Genomic DNA, 19524 nt, shown 5'->3' with positions numbered 1-19524 from the left:
AAAAGCACAGAACGCCAGTAGCTCATAGCGCAACAAAACAGCAACTGTTTTTTAACCAATGGCTTATTGGTGGTTTATTGGAAAATGTATTGTTGTGATCAAACCGGATGTGCATGGGTTCCAATGGTTGACATGTGAGCAGGGAAAATATATCTGTATATTTTTAATCCACTTTTAAAGTTGGTAATTTTGTTTGTATTGGAAAAAGCAGTTCTCAGAGTTGAGGTTCTCAGTTTTTCTGCGCTTTTGACATTGATCTGTGTGATTAATGGCCTTGTGTTGGAGGGGAGAGAGGCTGATAAAGATCTCAACTTGGGGTTTGGCTGGCTGAGTGCCTGTTTGACTGTTAAATAATGTTTATTATGAAATGATTTTAAATATTAATACAATCGCACCCAAGGGGCCACTAGAGGGCGCTTCTGGTCATTCGACTGCAGGAAAAGGATTCATACAATATGTCATGATAAACTACTCAAACAATCCCTAGACAATATAAAGGTTGTTCAAAGGCATGGAGACATTCCTAACAACCTCCCTGCTCCATAACCTCCACTCAATTTCAGTTGTGCATTGTGTATGTCTCAATTTAGAAAGAAAACCATCAGTACAGGGCAATGTGCCTTTATCTCCTCCATTAATAAACCATAGTATCAGTACAAGCCTTGAATCAGAGAATACTCAAACCCTCTGGCTACCATTTTTGGAGAATGCGGAAACATACACTAGGTATCATGACTGTGGCCCATCTCCTGTACACATTAACACAAATAGACTCTAAGGGCAGCAATCAAGCATTTTTAGCAGTAATACAATGCAATAGTGCATGCCTTTGCACTTAGTCATTTTCCCAAGAATGAGCATATTGTCATTAACAGTAACCATAGAGCCCAAACTCCAATATACACTGAGTATACCAAATATTAGGAACACCTTCATAATATTGAGATGCCCTCAGAACAACCTCAATTCTTCGGGGTATGGATTCTACAAGGTGTCGAAAGCGTTGACCCACTCTAATGCTTCCCACAGTTGTCAAGTTGGATAGATGTCCTTTGGGTGGTGGACATTCTTGATACACACAGGAAAATATTGAGCGTTGCAGTTCTTGACACAAACCAGTGCGCCTAGCACCTACTACCATACCCCGTTCAAAGGTACTTAAATCTTTAGTCTTGCCCATTCACCCTCTAAATGGCACACATACACAATCCATGTCTCAATTGTCTCAAGGCTTAAAAATCCTAATCCTAATCACTGCAACTCCCCAACGTGCTTGGGAGAGGCGAAGGTCGAGTCATGCGTCCTCCGAAACATGACCCGCCAAGCCTCGCTCCTTAACACCCGTCCGCCTAACCCGGAAGCCAGCTGCACCAATGTGTTGGAGGAAACACCGTTCAACTGACGACTGAAGTCAGCCTACAGGTGCCTGGCCAGCCAAGTTAAGCCCCCCTGGCATCAATAAGGGATAATAGCGTTCACCTGGTCAGTCTATGTCATGGAAAGAGCAGGTGTTCTTAATGTTTTGTATACTCAGTGTACACATTCCACTAATCACATAAATGTATTGCCTAAAGGTAAACCTTTCAATAAAGAAGATAGATGAAAGGATCTGAAACGAGAGTAGCTCCGATGCATTGTCTAGATAGACATACTGTACAGAATAGTGTCTTATGGTGAAACCATAATGACTTTATCAAGCCCACATGACGTTTTATACTCACATCTCTTTAAAAAATAAATGGTATACGACTATGTATGACTTTATTCATGTATTGGTTTATCACAAGCAGCTATAATTGTAAAGTTCATTGCCCCTAGGATGACATGATATTGCACTTTCTGTGTTTGTGTGTATTATATTGTGTTGTATTGTATTGTATTGTATTGTATTGTATTGTATTGGTTTCAATTCTCAAGAACATAATGGAAGACATTGTGTTTTGCACTCTCAAACTGACTTTTTTTCTCCAACACTGTGTTGTTGCATTGTGTTCGTGAGAATTGAAACCAATAAAAAAAACTGCTTGATAAAGTTTTAAATTTTATTTGTACATGTACATTTGATTGTTTTGTATTATTTGGCAACTTTAATAAATTTGTATTTAACATACACACACTGAAGAAGGTTGACACCGAATGTCTGTGGGCACTATTGCACAGTATTACTGCTAAAAATGCGTGTTTGCTGCTTTTAGGGTCCATTTGTGTTAATGTGTACAGGAGATGGGCCACAGTCATGGTACCTAGGTTAGATAAGGTAATTAACTTTGTTAGTCCATGGAACACCTGTATGTGTAAGTCCCGAATGGTTTTATGTTCTGTCAAACAAAACACACACACACACACACACACACACACACACACACACAGTCTACTTATTTTATGGATGTTTCATGACTCGCACATGACCTTCTGCTTGGCCTTGTACCATTCTCTCAGTGAGAGAGAAAACATGGAGGTGGAGTTCGATTAAAAGAGGTGTGTATAAGAACCCCTTGAATACGAGGGTGAGTCAGAGAGGACCGCTGAAGGAGAGCAAGCTGCTGCCGTTACAACTGCACACGTTAGACCAACGTTAGAACCACACCATGCAAGCCTACCTTCTGTTTTCCATCAGCCTGTGTCTGGCTGTTGGGAGCTTGGCAGAACGACCTCATCCATGCAGTAAGTGAGAAAAACTTGAATTCCTTATTGAGACACTTTTTGAATAACCAACTAAATGCACCGCCACGATGTTAATCAAATAACACTAAACATATTGTCTATAGCCTAGACACGCAAATAGCATGAAGAATGCCAGATCGCATCTCTATTTGGGAAATCATTTTCTACCTGTTTTTATTACTGTAATATGACAAATGTATGTCTTTCACATTAAAGAATCCCCACCTTTGGTCGAGGGCAGTATGGCACTGGTAAGTCTTTAAAATATATCAAGCTCACCAGAGAAATCTTTACACGTTGTCTTTTTTTACAAACCACTACCTTTGATACCTGTGAAAGATTCTTCCTCATACTTGTACTAGGTTTTTACAGCACCCAAAACCATTCTGTGATTTTATTTTGCTGTATAAATAAGAGCTACTGTGTATATACTGCAGTATGATTTAATTTAATTGAGATGAGCACTAAAAGATATCCTGATATTGTATCTTTCATGTTCAAATGAAATATGCATGCTTTTCTTTATAAATAATCTCTGAATGGTATCATGTGTGTATTTTCTATCACACATTCAAACAGACGATCCTCAAGGAGAAAACTTTTGGTGTTGAGAAATTCTCCTATGATGCTTTTGAAGAGAGGGTACACCTCCGACTTCTTCTGGACCAGGACAACCACACCACCTACAGAGACACCCTTCTTCTTTATAAAGAGGTTTGATCTTACAGACACATATTCTATACATTATCATTGTTATTCAGGGGGTTGTACTGGATGATGATATAGTGTGAAGACAATTTCCATCCAAAAATAAAAACCATTCTGACGATGTTATTCAACTTCTCAGGGTATAGCTTACCAAATCTTCCGCCATAACCAAACCTGTGAGAAGGTCCACTTTAAGGATCCCTGGAAGCCAATGGAGATCCCCAGGGATGCCAAGTTCCAATCACAGGTGATCATTGGGAGCCTTTCCGCTCCTGCAGAAGGGCTGCTGGTCAACAACTGGTCAGGAACAGTGGCAGAGCCTCACGGTGAGTGAATGACGGATACTCTAGAAAACCTCCGACTAACTACGGACTATTATTTACATTCACTGCTAAATTCCCTTAGCATGAGAGACTTAAGAAATATAATCAAAACCTTGCCATAAATCCATCGGTATGCTGTTCACATAGCTAGTGGTTTGTATCATCTCTGCACACTTTATTATGATGTCCATGCACACTCCTTACAGATGATTACCTCCTCACGTTCACTGAGTTCGGCTGCCTGCCCGTTCATGCCTGGTGGTACAACATTGAGCGTCAAACCCTTCTAAGGTAAGTGGTACACAATCCCAATTTTAGTCAGTTTTGTTATTGCAGTCGTAAATCATGAAACAGTCATATAGAGTATCTGATGAAGGGACTATGGTCTTGTTTGAGAAACACTGCATTGAGAAAGAGCCCATGTCTGAATGCTTTTAGACTGACGGGGGCTTTTATGTTACTGTCTGTTTCATCTCCAGTCTGAGTTTCTTTGACATGGTGCTCGGAGTTGAGGACCCTGAAGTTTTCAACCCTCCTTCTTTCTGTGACAAAGCAGAGCCGGGCAACGATGCAGCACTGACAAGTTTCTTTGATGCCCTAATTTGAGTTAATAGTAATGCATCAAAGCATTTTCCACTTCCTACTCCACTATGATCATTTAAAGTAATTACTTCATAAACTATATTAAACTATTGTTAACACAATAAACATTGGACTCCTGTCTGTTTTAACCTGATGGCGATAAAAAAAACCAAGATGGACATATTCAATAAATAAGGGGTAACAGAAGAGGGTAACAGAAGGGGTAACAGAAGAACACAACTCTGTACACTCAAACTTTCAAATGCAGACTCAATATTTGTTTAAAAAGGTACACTAACAAATGAAATGGAGCCAAATAAAAAAAAAAAAAACTCCATAAGGGACTTAGCACATAGGCTCAATAATTGGGCAAAATATCAGATTTGCGCTACTTGTGTAGGCAGCCATAAAGGTGTAAAAAAAAGTAATGCACTGTAGTGAAAGGTAGCCTAGTGGTTAGAGCATTGGACTAGTAACCGAAAGGTTGCAAGATTGAATCCCTGAGCTGACAAGGTAAAAATCTGTTGTTCTGCCCCTGAACAAGGCAGTTTACCCACTGTTTCTAGGCTGTCATTGAAAATAAGAATGTGTTAACTGACTTGCCTAGTTTAATAAAGGTAATAGTGTTACTGTTTTTCTCCATTGCTAAAACACCATTTCTGAAACCTTGCTCCATTTCCTGAAAACATTAAACACAATACCTCATCTTCAAGCACTATTTACATAACCTCTGACTCCTCTCGCAAAATGAAACATTCGCCTCAAAACAGTTTTACCTGTGTTCAAAATCAATACTGCTCTCAAATCATAAACAAAGTGATCAAAATGATATACACTCAAGCAGTCAGTAAACAATACACCGAAAAATAGAAAACACATTGTTCAAAACATACAATTCTCAGGGAGAAGTACATTTTTAATCTAAAAAAAAATAATATTGTCATTGTCTTTTGATGAACGAAAACATGTTCTATCATAGGAGCTCAAAATTGATCAGAAATTACTACTCTGCTTTGCTCTTTGCAATTAGGTTTTTTGTTCTTCCTCCTCCTTGTACCCCTATTTTTACAGTACTGTACCCTGCATCTCACAAACTTGTCCTTTGTCTCTGTGATACTGTAATTCTTGTTCTTTGTTGATATGAACCTGCAACCAGTCAAAATCTATTGAGCAGTCAGTACTGTTAATAAATGGAAAGCACAATGTTCAGGGCCATACAATTTGTCCATTGTACAGTATACAGCCTACAATGCACTGTACTACAGTATACAATACTAAAAGGGACAAAAATCAAAGGAGTAAACATGTGATCAATGTGCTTCTTCTTGTCTTTGGGCTGGGTCAGGCCAGAGCACTTCGTCGACATCACAAGCAATATTGTCCCTCCTGAGGCAACGGGGGAAGAAGCCTCGTGTGCCGTATCCAGCCCTGACATGATTCCTCACCTATATCACCACAGGCTAAATCCATGGCTTGCAGCAGATTTACTCTGGTGTAGGGTTGTCTATCATACACTTTCCATCTCCAAGAGGAGAAAAACTCAATCGGATTCAGGAAAGGTGAGTATGGAGGGAGGTACAAGTTCATAAACTGCCCATTGATGTTAAACCATTCCCTTACCTGAGCAGCTCGGTGGAAACTGACATTGTCCCACACTATCACATATGTGGGAATGGGATTCTCATTTAGCTCTTGACCCTGCTGCTCTTGAACCTGCTGCTCAAATAAAATATCTCTTAGATTAGCAATAAATCTTAGAAAATGCTGGGTGTTATATGGCCCGAGTGTAACATGGTGATGTAGAACACGGTGAACATGGTTGCTGATAGCAGGACAGATTGTGACATTGCCACCTCGTTGACCAGGGACTTCAACAATGGCCCGCTGTCCAATCATGTTTCGGCCTCTCCTTCTCCTCTTTGTTAGATTGAAGCCTGCTTCATCGACAAATATGAACTCATAGAGTCTGTCCAAGGATTCCAAGCCAAATATTGTCTGTGTAGAAATACAATATACTGTATGTAGGATTTTGTAAGTCGTACAGAGACAGTGCTATACTGTAGAGTACAATTAGGCTTCTGATTCACATACATTGTATGTGCTGAAGGGTAATGTCATTCACATACAGTAGTATGTGTTAGTACTGTAGACAATCTGGATTACAGTAAATGTTTCTGAATGTACACTTACTTACACATACTGAGCTCGCAGTTCTTTCACCCTTGGTGAGTTGCGCTCAAAAGGTAATCTGTATACTTGTTTCATTCGCATCCTGTTACGATGGAGGACACGGTCAATTGTGGAAATGCTCACACTGTCGATTCCCTGGAAGTGTGTGTTGTGTTGTATCACTCGTTCCTGGATTTCTCTGAGTCGTATTGCATTATCTTGAAGGACCATGCCAACTATAACGGCCTCTTGCTCCCGAGTGAATATAGCTGTCCTTCCACCTGCATGTGGCAGCCTTGCAATTCTACAAAAAGTAGTTGTACAGTTACAAAACATATTCATGCAGTACAATACATAGTGATTAAGTTTACACATTTCTATTGAAACAGCTGCATATAGTGTAGTACAGTAAATTTGCAATTACAAAAATACAGTAGTATACTGTACATGTTCTCTTCTCTGAATGTCCTTACTATGGTGGACACAGAAAATCAGCTCAAATTGGGTTGCACTCTAAGTCCTGCTTCCCTCATTGTCAGTCCATGGACAAGAACATGGTCTATAACTGTTGCTTGAATTTCATCAGATATTTCCACTCTTTGTCTTCCTCTTTCTTGCCCTCCTCCTCGCATATGCACTCGTTCTCGTCCTCTCACATTGTTTCTTCTACCATTCTCAGACTTTATCCTTCCCACCTTCAACAACCTGTTTGCTCTCTGAACTGGCTTATATTGGTTGTGTGGCATCATTTGAAACAGGTTAAATCAATTTTGAGTGGTTGTGTTCAATCAATGACATGTGTTCTCTATTTGTATTTGATTGTTGCCACTTGTGTTTACCAGTATGGATGACATGTGCATTAGAGTGCAGAATGTGTTTTGAGAATGAGAATGTGTTTAGAGTTTTGCTGAAAAGTCTAAGTGAGATCTGCAAATTGTGTTTTACCATATGAAATGTTTTAAGGTATTGACAACAGACTGCATAATTAGCTAAATGAGTCCAGGCAACTGAGAACTTTGGTCAGCCAATGGGTTTTAGTGTTTTAGCAATTGAGAGAAATGGTCATTTCAATTGCAGCGTGTTCTTGTAATAGCAGCTATTGGCCAACAGATGGTGCTGTTGATCATTTTGTAATGAAATCATAATTTACATCACCATTAGACGCACTTTGGAAGCAAGGGGCTTCAATAAATTTGAAGCCTATAGAAAGAAAAAAAGTGGATACTAGAATGAAATACACCCATTTGAAGATCAGTGCTGAAGTACATTCTTACTAGAATGGGTACTGCTCTCTTTAGCTAACATTCCACTAGGTAATTTGCAGGAGTAGCAAAGGGTGGAATGTTAGCTAAAAAGACCAGTACCCAGACTACTTTCTTACCACATCATAAGGTAACCCAAAAATAACATTCTTTACAGGAATGTGAAATGATTTATAGTAACTTCAAAAGTACACTTAGTAAATCAAAGACAGCTTATAGCTTATTTTTCTCCAGGCTATTTAGTGAGTGGTGTTGGCATCATTGAGAGGCACTTGACAAACAGGCACATTTGAGACTAGAATATTTAAAGTTGAATTATGTTTTATTATTGTAACATACTGCTTGTTCAATTAAAATTCACAATTCTTGAGATGTTGTGCAGCCATTCTATTTGCAGACGGTTCTCCAAAGGGCTGAAGAGTAAACTAGGAGTGAGGAGAGTAAAGTGGAGATGGAGAGGTAGTTCATGGAGGTTGGGGATTTGTTCCACAGAGTTCTTGAAGTAATGATGGTCCCAGGAGGGTCTTGAATAAGTAGAGAATGTACAGAACATCCATTAACATGAGTTCATGTTAGGTTAATCTTTCTTCTTGTAGTCCTCAATGTTGGCGAGAATCCAACCGGAAGGTCCCAGGATAGCCAGTGCGAACAGGCCCAGTCCGATGATGGACTCCTATAGAAAGGATGGTAGAGTAAACAGGACTAGGTTATTCATGGCATGGTGCGATGTTCAGGGTGTTGTGTAATGTTACAGAATGAGAATGTTCAAATGTGTCAAACAGATGATTACTTCTCAATGTCATGTGGTACAAGGAATCATGTCAGATGGAAAAGGCTATATGGACACTCCTGACCTGCAAAACGATATTTAAGTGCAGCTATTTAGCTACATTTCTATCTCTGTTCTGAGAATTTCAGTTCACTGGATAGACCCCTAACACATGTATTTAGGGGCATAACTACAATGCCCCCATCATGGACATTCTCCTGATCACTGCCCTGTTGCTGATGAATCAGTGGTTAGCCATGTTAGCAAGCTACATAGCTAACACGACCTTGCAGATTATCACACCAACAAAAGTTTGCAAATTATTATCATAAAAAGAAAGAAAGTTTTACATTGATAGGAAAGTTGCTAAATTAGATGTATTTTTAAAAGGAAGAAACAAAACAGGAATAGGTCCGACATCCCGCGATCTGGGGCCGCGAGTGGCGCGGCTGTCTAAGGCACTGCTTTCAGTGCTAGATGCGTCACTACAGACCCTGGTTCGATTCCATGCTGTATCACAACCGGTCGTGATTGGGAGTAACATAGGGCGGCGCACAATTGGCCCAGTGTCCTCCGGGTTAGACCGTAATTGTAAATAAGAATTTGTTATTAACTGACTTGCCTAGTTAAATAAAGGTTAAATAAAAAATGTGTCACCTAGTTAACGTTAGTTTACCATAGTAGCTATGCATCCCTGCCCAGCCTGTCATGAACTGACCTACAGTTAACTGTCTAATGTGACCTTCCAGTTCAACTCTAAAATGTTCAATTGATGTTTAGCTAAAATAAAATATATGCAACACTGTGTCATCGCTACCACAGCGGAATTAGCTGGCTAGCTATGACACTAACCAAAGTCATAGTTAAACAACTTAAGCTAACATTAACTAGCAGGCCCAACATGGCTTATGCCTCAACAGCTACGAGCTTCTAGCCTGTTTCACGACCACAGGTAAAGTTAACTACTTACGGAAGGGCCGAGAGGGTCTTTAGCCGGTCTGGTGAAGACACTGGCCCTCTGGGTGATCGTGGGTCCCCGCAGTGCCAGAGCAGTGCGGGTTGAAATAGTTCTGAGGAGCCCAGACATAACTGTGGAGTAGAGCAATGTTCTGTAATGGTCGGGAAGTGGGTTGCGGTGGTGATCGGTTGTTACTAGTTACCAGAGCGGCAAAATCATAATTATGGCTAAACCCGCCCTATTTCTACAATTTACCTTCTTAAAATCAGATTTGAAACATAACCATATATGCCTAAACTTAAATTAAGACAAAAAAGCAAGGAAATAAATTCATGAATTTTTTGGATATAGCGAATTTTGAAATGTGTGGGTGTGGTAACTAGTGACAACCGAGTTGATAGGCCAAAGAGGTAATTCTGTGATATCCCAACAGCATTATGGTAGTTGTAGTTATCATACAAGACGACTACTGGTGTGCGAATGTCTTTTCAGAGATGATGGAGTGGCAGTAGAGATGGCGTCACTTGAGGTGGCAAGAAAGAGAGGAAGAGGGGTTGAAGAGAATGAGGGAGGCAGAGGTTGAATCTGAATCTGTTGAAGATGGTGGAAAAGAGATGTGTTGAAAAAGTTTGTTGTCAAGTGCAAACAGTGAGCTCTACGTCAGATTGAGTTCTGAAGATGAAATGTTAGTGAATGAGCAGTGACGACCCATCATCCAGGGCAGGTGTTTTCAGCTCCACCTGTTTAGCTATTTATATACAGTACCAGTCAACAGTTTGGACACACCTACTCATTCAAGGGTTTTTCTTTATTTTTATTATTTTCTACATTGTAGAATAATAGTGAAGACATCAAAACTATGAAATAACACTTATAGAATCATGTAGTAACCAAAAAAGTGTTAAACAAATCAACATATATTTTATATTTGAGATTCTTCAAAGTAGCCACCCTTTGCCTTGATAACAGCTTTGCACATTCTTGGCATTCTCTCAACCAGCTTCACCTGGAATGCTTTTCAACAGTCTTGAATGAGTTCCCACCATCTCAAATTTGGACTCATCAGACCAAAAGACAGATTTCCACCAGTCTAATGTCCATTGCTCGTGTTTCTTGGCCCAAGCAAGTCTCTTCTTCTTATTGGTGTCCTTTACTAATGGTTTCATTGTAGCAATTCGACCATGAAGGCCTGATTCACGCAGTCTCCTCTGAACAGTTGATGTTGAGATGTGTCTGTTACTTGAACTCTGAAGCATTTATTTGGGCTGCAATTTCTAAGGCTGGTAACTCTAATGAATGTATCCTCTGCAGCAGAGGTAACTCTGGGTCTTCCTTTACAGTGGTGGTCTTCGTGAGAGCCAGTTTCATCATAGCGTTTGATGGTTTTTGCGACTGACTTGAAGAAACTTTCAAAGTTCTTGAAATTTTCCGGATTGACTGACCTTCATGTCTTAAAGTAATTATGGACTCTTTGCTTATTTGAGCTGTTCTTGCCATCATATGGACTTGGTCTTTTACTAAATAGGGCTATTTTCTGTATACCCCCTACCTTGTCACAACACAACTGATTGGCTCAAACGCATTAAGAAGGAAAGAAATTCCACAAATTAACTTTTAACAAGGCACAACTGTTAATTGAAATGCATTCCAGCTGCATGAAGCTGGTTGAGAGAATGTCAAGAGTGTGCAAAGCTGTCATCAAGGCAAAGGGTGGCTACTTTGAAGATTCTCAAATATAAAATAAATGTAGATTTGTTTAACACTTTTTTGGTTACTACATGATTCCATATGTGTTATTTCATAGTTTTGATGTCCACTATTATTGTACAATGTAGAGAATAGTCAAAATAAAGAAAAACCCTTGAATGAGTAGGTGTGTCCAAACTGTTGACTGGTACTGTACATACTTGGATACTCCCGTTTTCATTGCCAGTGAGAACACTCTTTTGAGACCAACTTGTTTTTGCCAAACTTTAAAAAATGGCATTCTCACCGTGATTAAATTCTATACCCTTTGCTTAAAGTCTGAACCATAGGGCCATTTTTTAGGGAGTTTTTCTAATCTGTATTTTTTTATTGGACCAAAATAAGCCTACTCGAGTCCTGGACTTAAAAAGCATGTTCAATGTAGGGTAGGGGTGTTGTAGCCCCACATATACGCAACTTTGCACTTTCTGGGCATCATGTCCTAAAAAAAAGTTATGTATGGGTATCTATCTGATCTTCTTCTGATCTTTTAAACACTGACCATGTGTAGCATCTGTTATTTAGGTGATATGATTGCATTTTCCCCTCCCCGTTTTCTAGGAAAATACGGAGACAGGACGACATCTGAAATTTTATTTTCTACCTGATATACTGTAGGCCTAAGCTACACAAACCGATTCCAGCTACAAATACCATGCCCAGTCAAGATGACCAGTTTCATGGACTGTAACGGAAATTGTGCCACAGTCACAAACAATATAGCCACATGGCTAAGACCATTCATACTGATCATACTGATAGAAGGTGAGGATAAGGTTGTCATTATTTTAATGAATGCATACTAGTATAGAACATAAAAATATAGGCCTGGCCCATAGAAAAATGCAAATAAAGTTGTAGTTAGAATACACAATATACTGTAGCATATATATATTTACTCACAATCTACCATTAACTCATGTTTTACTGTTGAAATATTAAATGTTAAACAGACCACAGCGGACCACAGCAGATCATTTCATTATTCTACATAGCACATAGTTCATCAGTCTTCCAAACAAATCATGGTCATTTCCTCCTACACCAGTGGACCAGTTACAATATTGATTGCTAAATTACAGTCTTTGTGAAAAAACTGTAGAGCAAGCAACTGCAGTATCTATTTAGACTATACAGGCAAGGTCAGTAACATTTGATGAGTCTTCAGGCAGTTTCCTTGAACAGGGTTTTATTGGTATCTTTCATGTCCAGCTCCTCATTCTTGGGCGAGGCATTGGGGATTGTTTTCTTGCAACTTCTGAAAGAAAGAAAATAAAGGAAGCTAGTTTGCAGTTGGGAGTCGTTCTCACTTTGCTACTCCTGGTACAGTGTTCAATATTCTATTGCTATTGAGACTGTGTCTCGACTTACCTCTCATCCACATCCTGGATAGTGTCGGGTAGTGGTGCACCAAGTGTTTCTGGCAGATAGATGGCGACCACCCCACTTAAGATGGGGGCTACCCCATAGATGAAGCCAGGCAGCCACGGGACAGCCTCCCCAAGGAGCAGCACCATGGGGGCCACCATCGCTCCTACACGAGCCATCATGGACACCCAGCCCATGCCATTCTGCCTGCGGCACAGAAGAGAACCCCCAACTATCAAATTTCATCAGACACCTGAACAGAATACATTTTTCCCCATTTGCATTCATCTTCATCACATATAGTGCCTAATGCTAATAAACAGGTAAAAAGATTACATATAAAAACACATACATTTTACAGTCAGTATTGGAATACTATAGTCAACTGAAACCTCCTGTGGGGGATGGGTGTCATTGGTAGAGTTGGAATTACCGGATGACGGTGGGGTACAGCTCTCCAGAGTAGAGGTAGCAGCAGTTGAATGACGCGGCCAGGCACCCCTTACCCAGCACGGCTAGAGTGGTGCGCACTGTCTGTTTTTCTGAACGGAAGCGATAACAACAACAGACAACAATGAAATCACACCAGTGCTGTTAGCCATGCCATCCAAAAAGAGCACAATGACACACGACACAGACAAAACCACCTCACCGTATGGCACCAATATGTTGATCAAAATGGTGACTCCAGACAATATGAGTGCAGCGCACTGTGAGGGCCGTCGCCCAAATATACTCATGGACACTGTAACCACTACTTTGGCAGGGATGTCCACCGCTCCGAATATCACTTGAATCAAGTAGATGTCCACGCCAAACTTCTGCAGATCCATAGATAGACCATAGTAGGCGAAGCTGGTGGAGAACCTTAAAGAATGTCAAAGTGGGTGTCATGATCATTTCATTTAGAAGGGATTTTTGGGCAGCACTTTGTCATAGTGAAAGGCAGAAGTAGAGGAGACATACCAGACAGCACTGAGACAGATGGTGATGTTCCTCATGGTGGGCGTGCGGAGCAGGTCCACTACAGAGTAGGAGCCCTGTGAGCAGGACATCTCCTTCTTCATGGAATCCTGCAGCATCTGGACGCACAGAGACAGTACTGAGTACTTTCACATACAGTTGAAGTCAAAAATGTACATGCACCTTAGCCAAATACATTTGAACTCAGTTTAGCACAATTCCTGACATTTAATCTGAGTAAAAATTCCCTGTCTTAGGTCAGTTAGGATCACCACTTTATTTTAAGAATGTGAAATGTCAGAATAATAGTAGAGAGAATGATTTATTTCAAAATGTATTTATTTCATCACATTCCCAGTGGGTCAGAAGTTTACATACACTCAATTAGTATTTGGTAGCATTGCCTTTAAATTGTTTAACTTAGGTCAAACGTTTCAGGTAGCCTTCCACAAGCTTCCCACAATAAGTTGGGTGAATTTTGGCCCATTCCTCCTGACAGAGCTGGTGTAACTGAGTCAGGTTTGTAAGGCCTCCTTACTCACACACGCTATTTCAGTTCTGCCCACAAATTTTCTACAGGATTGAGGTCAGGGCTTTGTGATGGCCACTCCAATACCTTGACTTTGTTGTCCTTAAGCCATTTTGCCACAACTTCGGAAGTATGCTTGGGGTCATTGTCCATTTGGAAGACCCATTTGTGACAAAGCTTTAACTTCCTGACTGATGTCTTGAGATGTTGCTTCAATATATTCACATAATTTTCCATCTTCATGATGCCATCTATTTTGTGAAGTGCACCTGTCCCTCCTGCAGCAAAGCACCCCCACAACATGATGCTGCCACCCCCGTGCTTCACGGTTGGGATGGTGTTCTTTGGCTTGCAAGCCACCCCCTTTTTTCTCCAAACATAACGATGGTCATTATGGCCAAACAGTTCTATTTTTGTTTCATCAGACCAGAGAACATTTCTCCAAAAAGTACGATCTTTGTCCCCATGTGCAATTGCAAACTGTAGTCTGGCTTTTTTATGGCTGTTTTGGAGCAGCGGCCTGTCAGGTTATGTCGATATAGGACTCATTTTACTGTGGATATAGATACTTTTGTACCTGTTTCCTCCAGCGTCTTCACAAGGTCCTTTGCTGTTGTTCTGGGATTGATTTGCACTTTTCGCACCAAAATACGTTCATCTCTAGGAGACAGAACGCGTCTCCTTCCTGAGCGGTATGACGGCTGCGTGGTCCCATGGTGTTTATACTTGCGTACTATTGTTTGTACAGATGAACGTGGTACCTTCAGGCATTTAGAAATTGCTCCCAAGGACGAACTAGACTTGTGGAGGTCTACAATTATTTTTCTGAGGTCTTGGCTGATTTCTTTAGATTTTCCCATGATGTCAAGCAAAGAGGCACTGAGTTTGAAGGTAGGCCTTGAAATACATCCACAGGTACACCTCTAAATTGACTCAAATTATGTCAATTGATGTCAATTAGTCAATTAGAATCTTCTAAAGCCATAACATAATTTTCTGGAATTTTTCCAAGCTGTTTCAAGGCACAGTCAACTTAGTGTATGTAAACTTCTGACCCACTGGAATTGTGATACAGTGAATTATAAGTGAAATAATCTGTCTGTAAATAATTGTTGGAAAAATTACTTGTGTCATGCACAAAGTAGATGTCCTAACCGACTTGCCAAATCTATAGTTTGTTTATAAGAATTTTGTGGAGTGGTTGAAAACAAGTTTTAATGACTCCAACCTAAGTGTATGTAAACTTTTAACTGTAAGTGCAGGTACACACACACACATTAACACACAGTTCCTTACTTCAAGATTGATTCTGTCACCCTCTTCACGGCGTCCATTGATTCGGGCTACTGTTTTGAGATTTTTGACCGCTTGCTCAGACTTTCTGGTCAGGACGAGCCATCTTGCAGACTCCAGGAACCACCTGCACAAGTCAGATGTGGTAAACAACATGTTATAATCAAATAGTCTTACTAGGTAAAGTGTCATGGCTGCTCCAATCCTTTGGGTCTCACCATGAGTAGAGGAAGGTGATGTAGAAAGGTACGGAGACAGCCAGCGTTAGCCAGCGCCAGTCCCGAATGTAGTAGGCCACTACTGCCAGGATCAGCTGACCCATTGTGTAACAGTAGCCTGTCCCTGTACCCACCACTGTCCTCACTCTTGTGGGAATCCACTCCACAACTAGAGGAGAGAGAAACAGAGAGACGGAAAGAGTAATTTTACATGGTGGGTGGGCCTCTCTCTTCTTGAACATTTCCCACCTTAGCCTGCAGTGCCCACTGCCTACCCAGCCCTTCCTGTAACGTACTGAGAGAGAAGGAGTTGAGCCCCAGGCCAGAAAGGGCCATGCCAGTGATGAAGCGGAAGAGGCAGAAGACGGAGAATGAGGTGGAGAAGGCAGCACACGTCCCTCCCACTGCCATCAACAGGTTGGAGATTAGCAGCAGGAAACGCCGTCCAAATCTGAGACAGAACGGAGAGAGAGAGAGTGGGTACAGAGGCCATTAATCCCTGAAGAGTACAATACCATGTGTAGTATCTGAATAACTGCTGCAGCTGCATACTTCCAGTATTTTCGAGGCCTGTCTTTGCAGAAGAGGTATGGCCTTGTCTGAGATAAGCCAACAAAAATATCAAAGAGAGAAACCAGGCCTTAGAATCGAAACAGAAAAACAGAAATTGTCTGACAATCGAGATCTGATGATCTATTCAATAAGAAAAGCAAAGTGGTACCTGTCCGACAGTCCCCCAAAGATTACAGCTCCCACAAGCACCCCTCCCATATAAATGGTTTGTCCCATCTGCTTCAACGAGCGAAGATCGCAGACCAAGTCCCACTGACAAGAGAAGAAGAGAAAATACATATAACTGACAGTTTGAAACACATCCACAATTAATTTTGTCGTTGTTCTCTTTCAAATTTTAGTTTGGATGCATATAAAACTACTATGTAAACCTTATCCATGATTGTTACCTCAGAGATAATTGTGGAGCTCATCTCTGTCATGCTGTACTCCCATCCATCTTTACAGCCCTGCAGCTCTGCATCTAGAAGGTCATCAGTATCATTACTACTGTCTCGCTCCACCTTTGGACTGTAGGTCCCATTCTCTGACAGGAGCTGCCACTGGGGCGCAGCATACCGCAGGCATCTCTCCGGCCTGCTGTTCTTAATGTCCTGGGGCACGGTGAGCAGCAGAACCTGCTCCGGGCTCAGACTAGACAGGGACAGGTTCCTGTGGACACTGCAGTGGTGGGGAGGTACTAAGGCCACAAAGTTCTGCAACAGATTATGACTGGCCATCATAAGGATGGGCATACAGAGCAAGGTGACATGCAGGACCTGAAAGCGGCCTGTGCTGCCCACCTGTTCTAGAAGGTCTCCAAAGGCCATGGCTGTGAGACACAACTAGAAGTGGGTTTGCTTGAGAAGAGAAGTTGCTGAAGCAAGGAATGTGATTCTTCTCTTCAACTTCTTTTGTAACACGTCTAAAAATGCCAGCGAGTAAAAACACTCAAGTTAAAAAAACAAGTTTAAAAAATGTTTTACTCCACTTGATGAGACTTGTAGCCTACCTGTGAAAGGAGTACAGAAGCACATTAATGGGAAGAAGTATAGCAGTACTTGCAATCATTTTCATTGTGATGTGATGTTTACTCTTATTCTTTTATAATCAGATTATGTGCAAAAATAATACCTCAGACAAGAATATCCAGTGGAAGCAGAGATGTAAACATACCTGTTTGTTCCCATTATAGAACATCTGGACAAAGTACATCTAAAAGGTTTGACTTCAAAATAAATCAAATACTTCACTTGAGACACAAAAGCTGTTATATAGATTCCGTTATGCACCAGCCTTGCCTTTGTTGAAGAAAAGTCCAGATTTTAGCAAGCATCCTACTGTGAACAAACACAGCCTTCACAGCAAGAGTTTTTTTCAGAGAGAGACCAAGATTCCATGAAGTCCATTCAGACCATTCACTTCAATATGTTACATTATATTTAAAAAGTTCCCTTTAACAACAGCCAAAAGAAATAGTGCTTTTGCTACGCATTGTTAGTTAATCTGCTCTGGAATTTCTATGGCTTTTCTGAGGAAATAGACTCTTTCTGGATTATAACCTGCTCAATTAAACCGCTCGAGGTCTTAACTACTCATGGACCGCTGAGGGAGAAGGAGAGTCCTTGCTGTGTGGCATTAATCCCTTGTCCACTGGAGAGTCAACACCATCATACTGAACACACAGGCACACACTTAGAGTTCTTTTGTATATACAGATGTCCCAACGTCTTGATTGGTTATATTTTAGTGTGAGTGAAGGGGTTAGTGTGTGTGTGTGTGTGTGTGTGTGTGTGTGTGTGTGTGTGTGTGTGTGTGTGTGTGTGTGTGTGTGTGTGTGTGTGTGTGTGTGTGTGTGTGTGTGTGTGTGTGTGTGTGTGTGTGTGTGTGTTATTTGGGGATTGTGGGAGGGGATTAAGATTGGCAAATAACTGACTTTTTGGAACAATTATTGCTGGTATGCTGCATGGTGACAGTCGGTCAAAGAGATCATATTTTGTAATATTTCTGAGACAAGAAAGATTAGATATTAGACAAGCGCAAAGACAAGGACAGTAACTGTTGCATAAAATAACTCACTCCACAGTTATAACAGCAGCAAAGTCCAACCACAAAGAGAGTTCCTAAAATAATTTTCCAATCGTTTTGTTCTGAACAGAACCACAATATTTTTGTTACGTTTTACTGTTCCTACCAGCAAAATAAAGTTCTGAACCAGTTCGAACTCCCAAAAAGTACAGGTTTATATTGTTCCTTCCTGTTCCTTTTTCAACCTGTGAAATCAACAGTTTTTTCCATTTAGCTCATTAAATGACTTCAACAATCAGTGTGGATAGAGCAGCTTACTTGGGAGCAGGCAAGCTAGGTGTTTACATGTGATGGACAGACAAGTGTTGGGCAAATTTTGACAGTAAGGTACTTAATTGTTACCCAGAAATGATTTGATATTGAGATAAAAAACAGTCGCATTGGACCGTTACACCATCAATATGGGCTGAAGTCACCCACACAGCTGATCTCAATGACAAAGGTGCATAAAGATGCATAAAGATGGAGGAATTAAGGTATTACTTTTTCGTTTGAGCACAATCCACAGACTTTTTAAACTACGGCGCGCAACATGGTTCAATGTCCCTATAAATCAACACAATCTACTTTTTTGTTTTTTCAAACTGTCACTGTCTTAGAATTGGGATCATGTATACTGTGCTAATGCCATTACATAAAAAGAGTAACAGAGAGCAATGTACAATACGCCGAACTTTGCAAATGAGGCATTTGTGGTAAGTACATGGGGGGGCGCAAATTTTTTCAAGACTATTTGGCCCTCTAGTAGTTATCATGAGAAGTGGAATCCTGCGATTTTAGCAGACTAAGGGCGATTTATCTATTTGACAATCATTCCTTACAACTGAAATAAAGTATTGCATAGTTTACCATGGAAACTCTAATATGGCAACCCTACACATTTTATGAATGGAAAAGTCATGGTGTAGGATACATTTTTCGTTTCCGTTTTATGTAATCCGTTAATGATTTTACTTGTCTTAATGAAATATCACAATTTCTTGCCCATTTAACATTTTTAACTAAATCGTAATTTATTTTTAATCAAATGATCTAAAAAAAAAAGTTATTTAAAGTTGCACAAATTATATTTGAATTGTTTTATTTAACCCTTTCAAAAACAAAACAACAGTCTACAAACAGCATACAACTTGGCGTGATTGTGCATGATTGTCTATGCGTGACGAACTGTTCGTTGTTAGGCTAGTAGTGAAGAGTAACATTTACAATGTTGTGAGGATAGCGGAGATTATTTATTTATCTGTAGAACAACGTGATAACAATCAATAGTGAACCTTTATATTTACTTACAGGCTAAAGTAAGTCGGCCAGTAGGCCTACAGTGGCATATTG

General features: G+C 40.4%; 3 protein-coding genes across 3 annotated transcripts; 1 reads left to right on the top strand and 2 right to left on the bottom strand.

The window, feature by feature from the left end:
• The first annotated feature begins 2588 nt into the window (after window positions 1-2588).
• On the top strand, window positions 2589-4301 carry epdl2 (ependymin-like 2). The gene is made up of 6 exons (XM_038964698.1): window positions 2589-2664; window positions 2881-2915; window positions 3244-3378; window positions 3512-3698; window positions 3902-3986; window positions 4175-4301. The coding sequence occupies exons 1-6, from the start codon at window positions 2589-2591 to the stop codon at window positions 4299-4301; spliced, it is 645 nt and encodes a 214-aa protein (XP_038820626.1).
• A 3716-nt stretch (window positions 4302-8017) lies between these two features.
• On the bottom strand, window positions 8018-9626 carry LOC120021691 (cytochrome c oxidase subunit 8B, mitochondrial-like). The gene is made up of 2 exons (XM_038965527.1): window positions 9448-9626; window positions 8018-8381 (listed from the first exon to the last, which is right to left on the bottom strand). Exons 1-2 carry the CDS (start codon window positions 9562-9564, stop codon window positions 8286-8288), a joined length of 213 nt encoding a protein of 70 aa, XP_038821455.1. The 5' UTR covers window positions 9565-9626; the 3' UTR covers window positions 8018-8285.
• A 2922-nt stretch (window positions 9627-12548) lies between these two features.
• Window positions 12549-16934, bottom strand: slc22a6l (solute carrier family 22 member 6, like). Its single transcript, XM_038965657.1, has 9 exons — window positions 16515-16934; window positions 16274-16377; window positions 15849-16003; window positions 15553-15721; window positions 15338-15461; window positions 13516-13631; window positions 13202-13416; window positions 12983-13091; window positions 12549-12756 (listed from the first exon to the last, which is right to left on the bottom strand). The coding sequence occupies exons 1-9, from the start codon at window positions 16932-16934 to the stop codon at window positions 12549-12551; spliced, it is 1620 nt and encodes a 539-aa protein (XP_038821585.1).
• Between the last annotated feature and the right edge of the window lie 2590 nt (window positions 16935-19524).

The sequence above is a fragment of the Salvelinus namaycush genome, chromosome 26, assembly GCF_016432855.1.
Source record: "Salvelinus namaycush isolate Seneca chromosome 26, SaNama_1.0, whole genome shotgun sequence".
Taxonomy (NCBI): Eukaryota; Metazoa; Chordata; class Actinopteri; order Salmoniformes; family Salmonidae; genus Salvelinus; species Salvelinus namaycush.
Note: the sequence above shows the minus strand (reverse complement) of the source record. Positions and strands in the feature narration are given on the sequence as shown.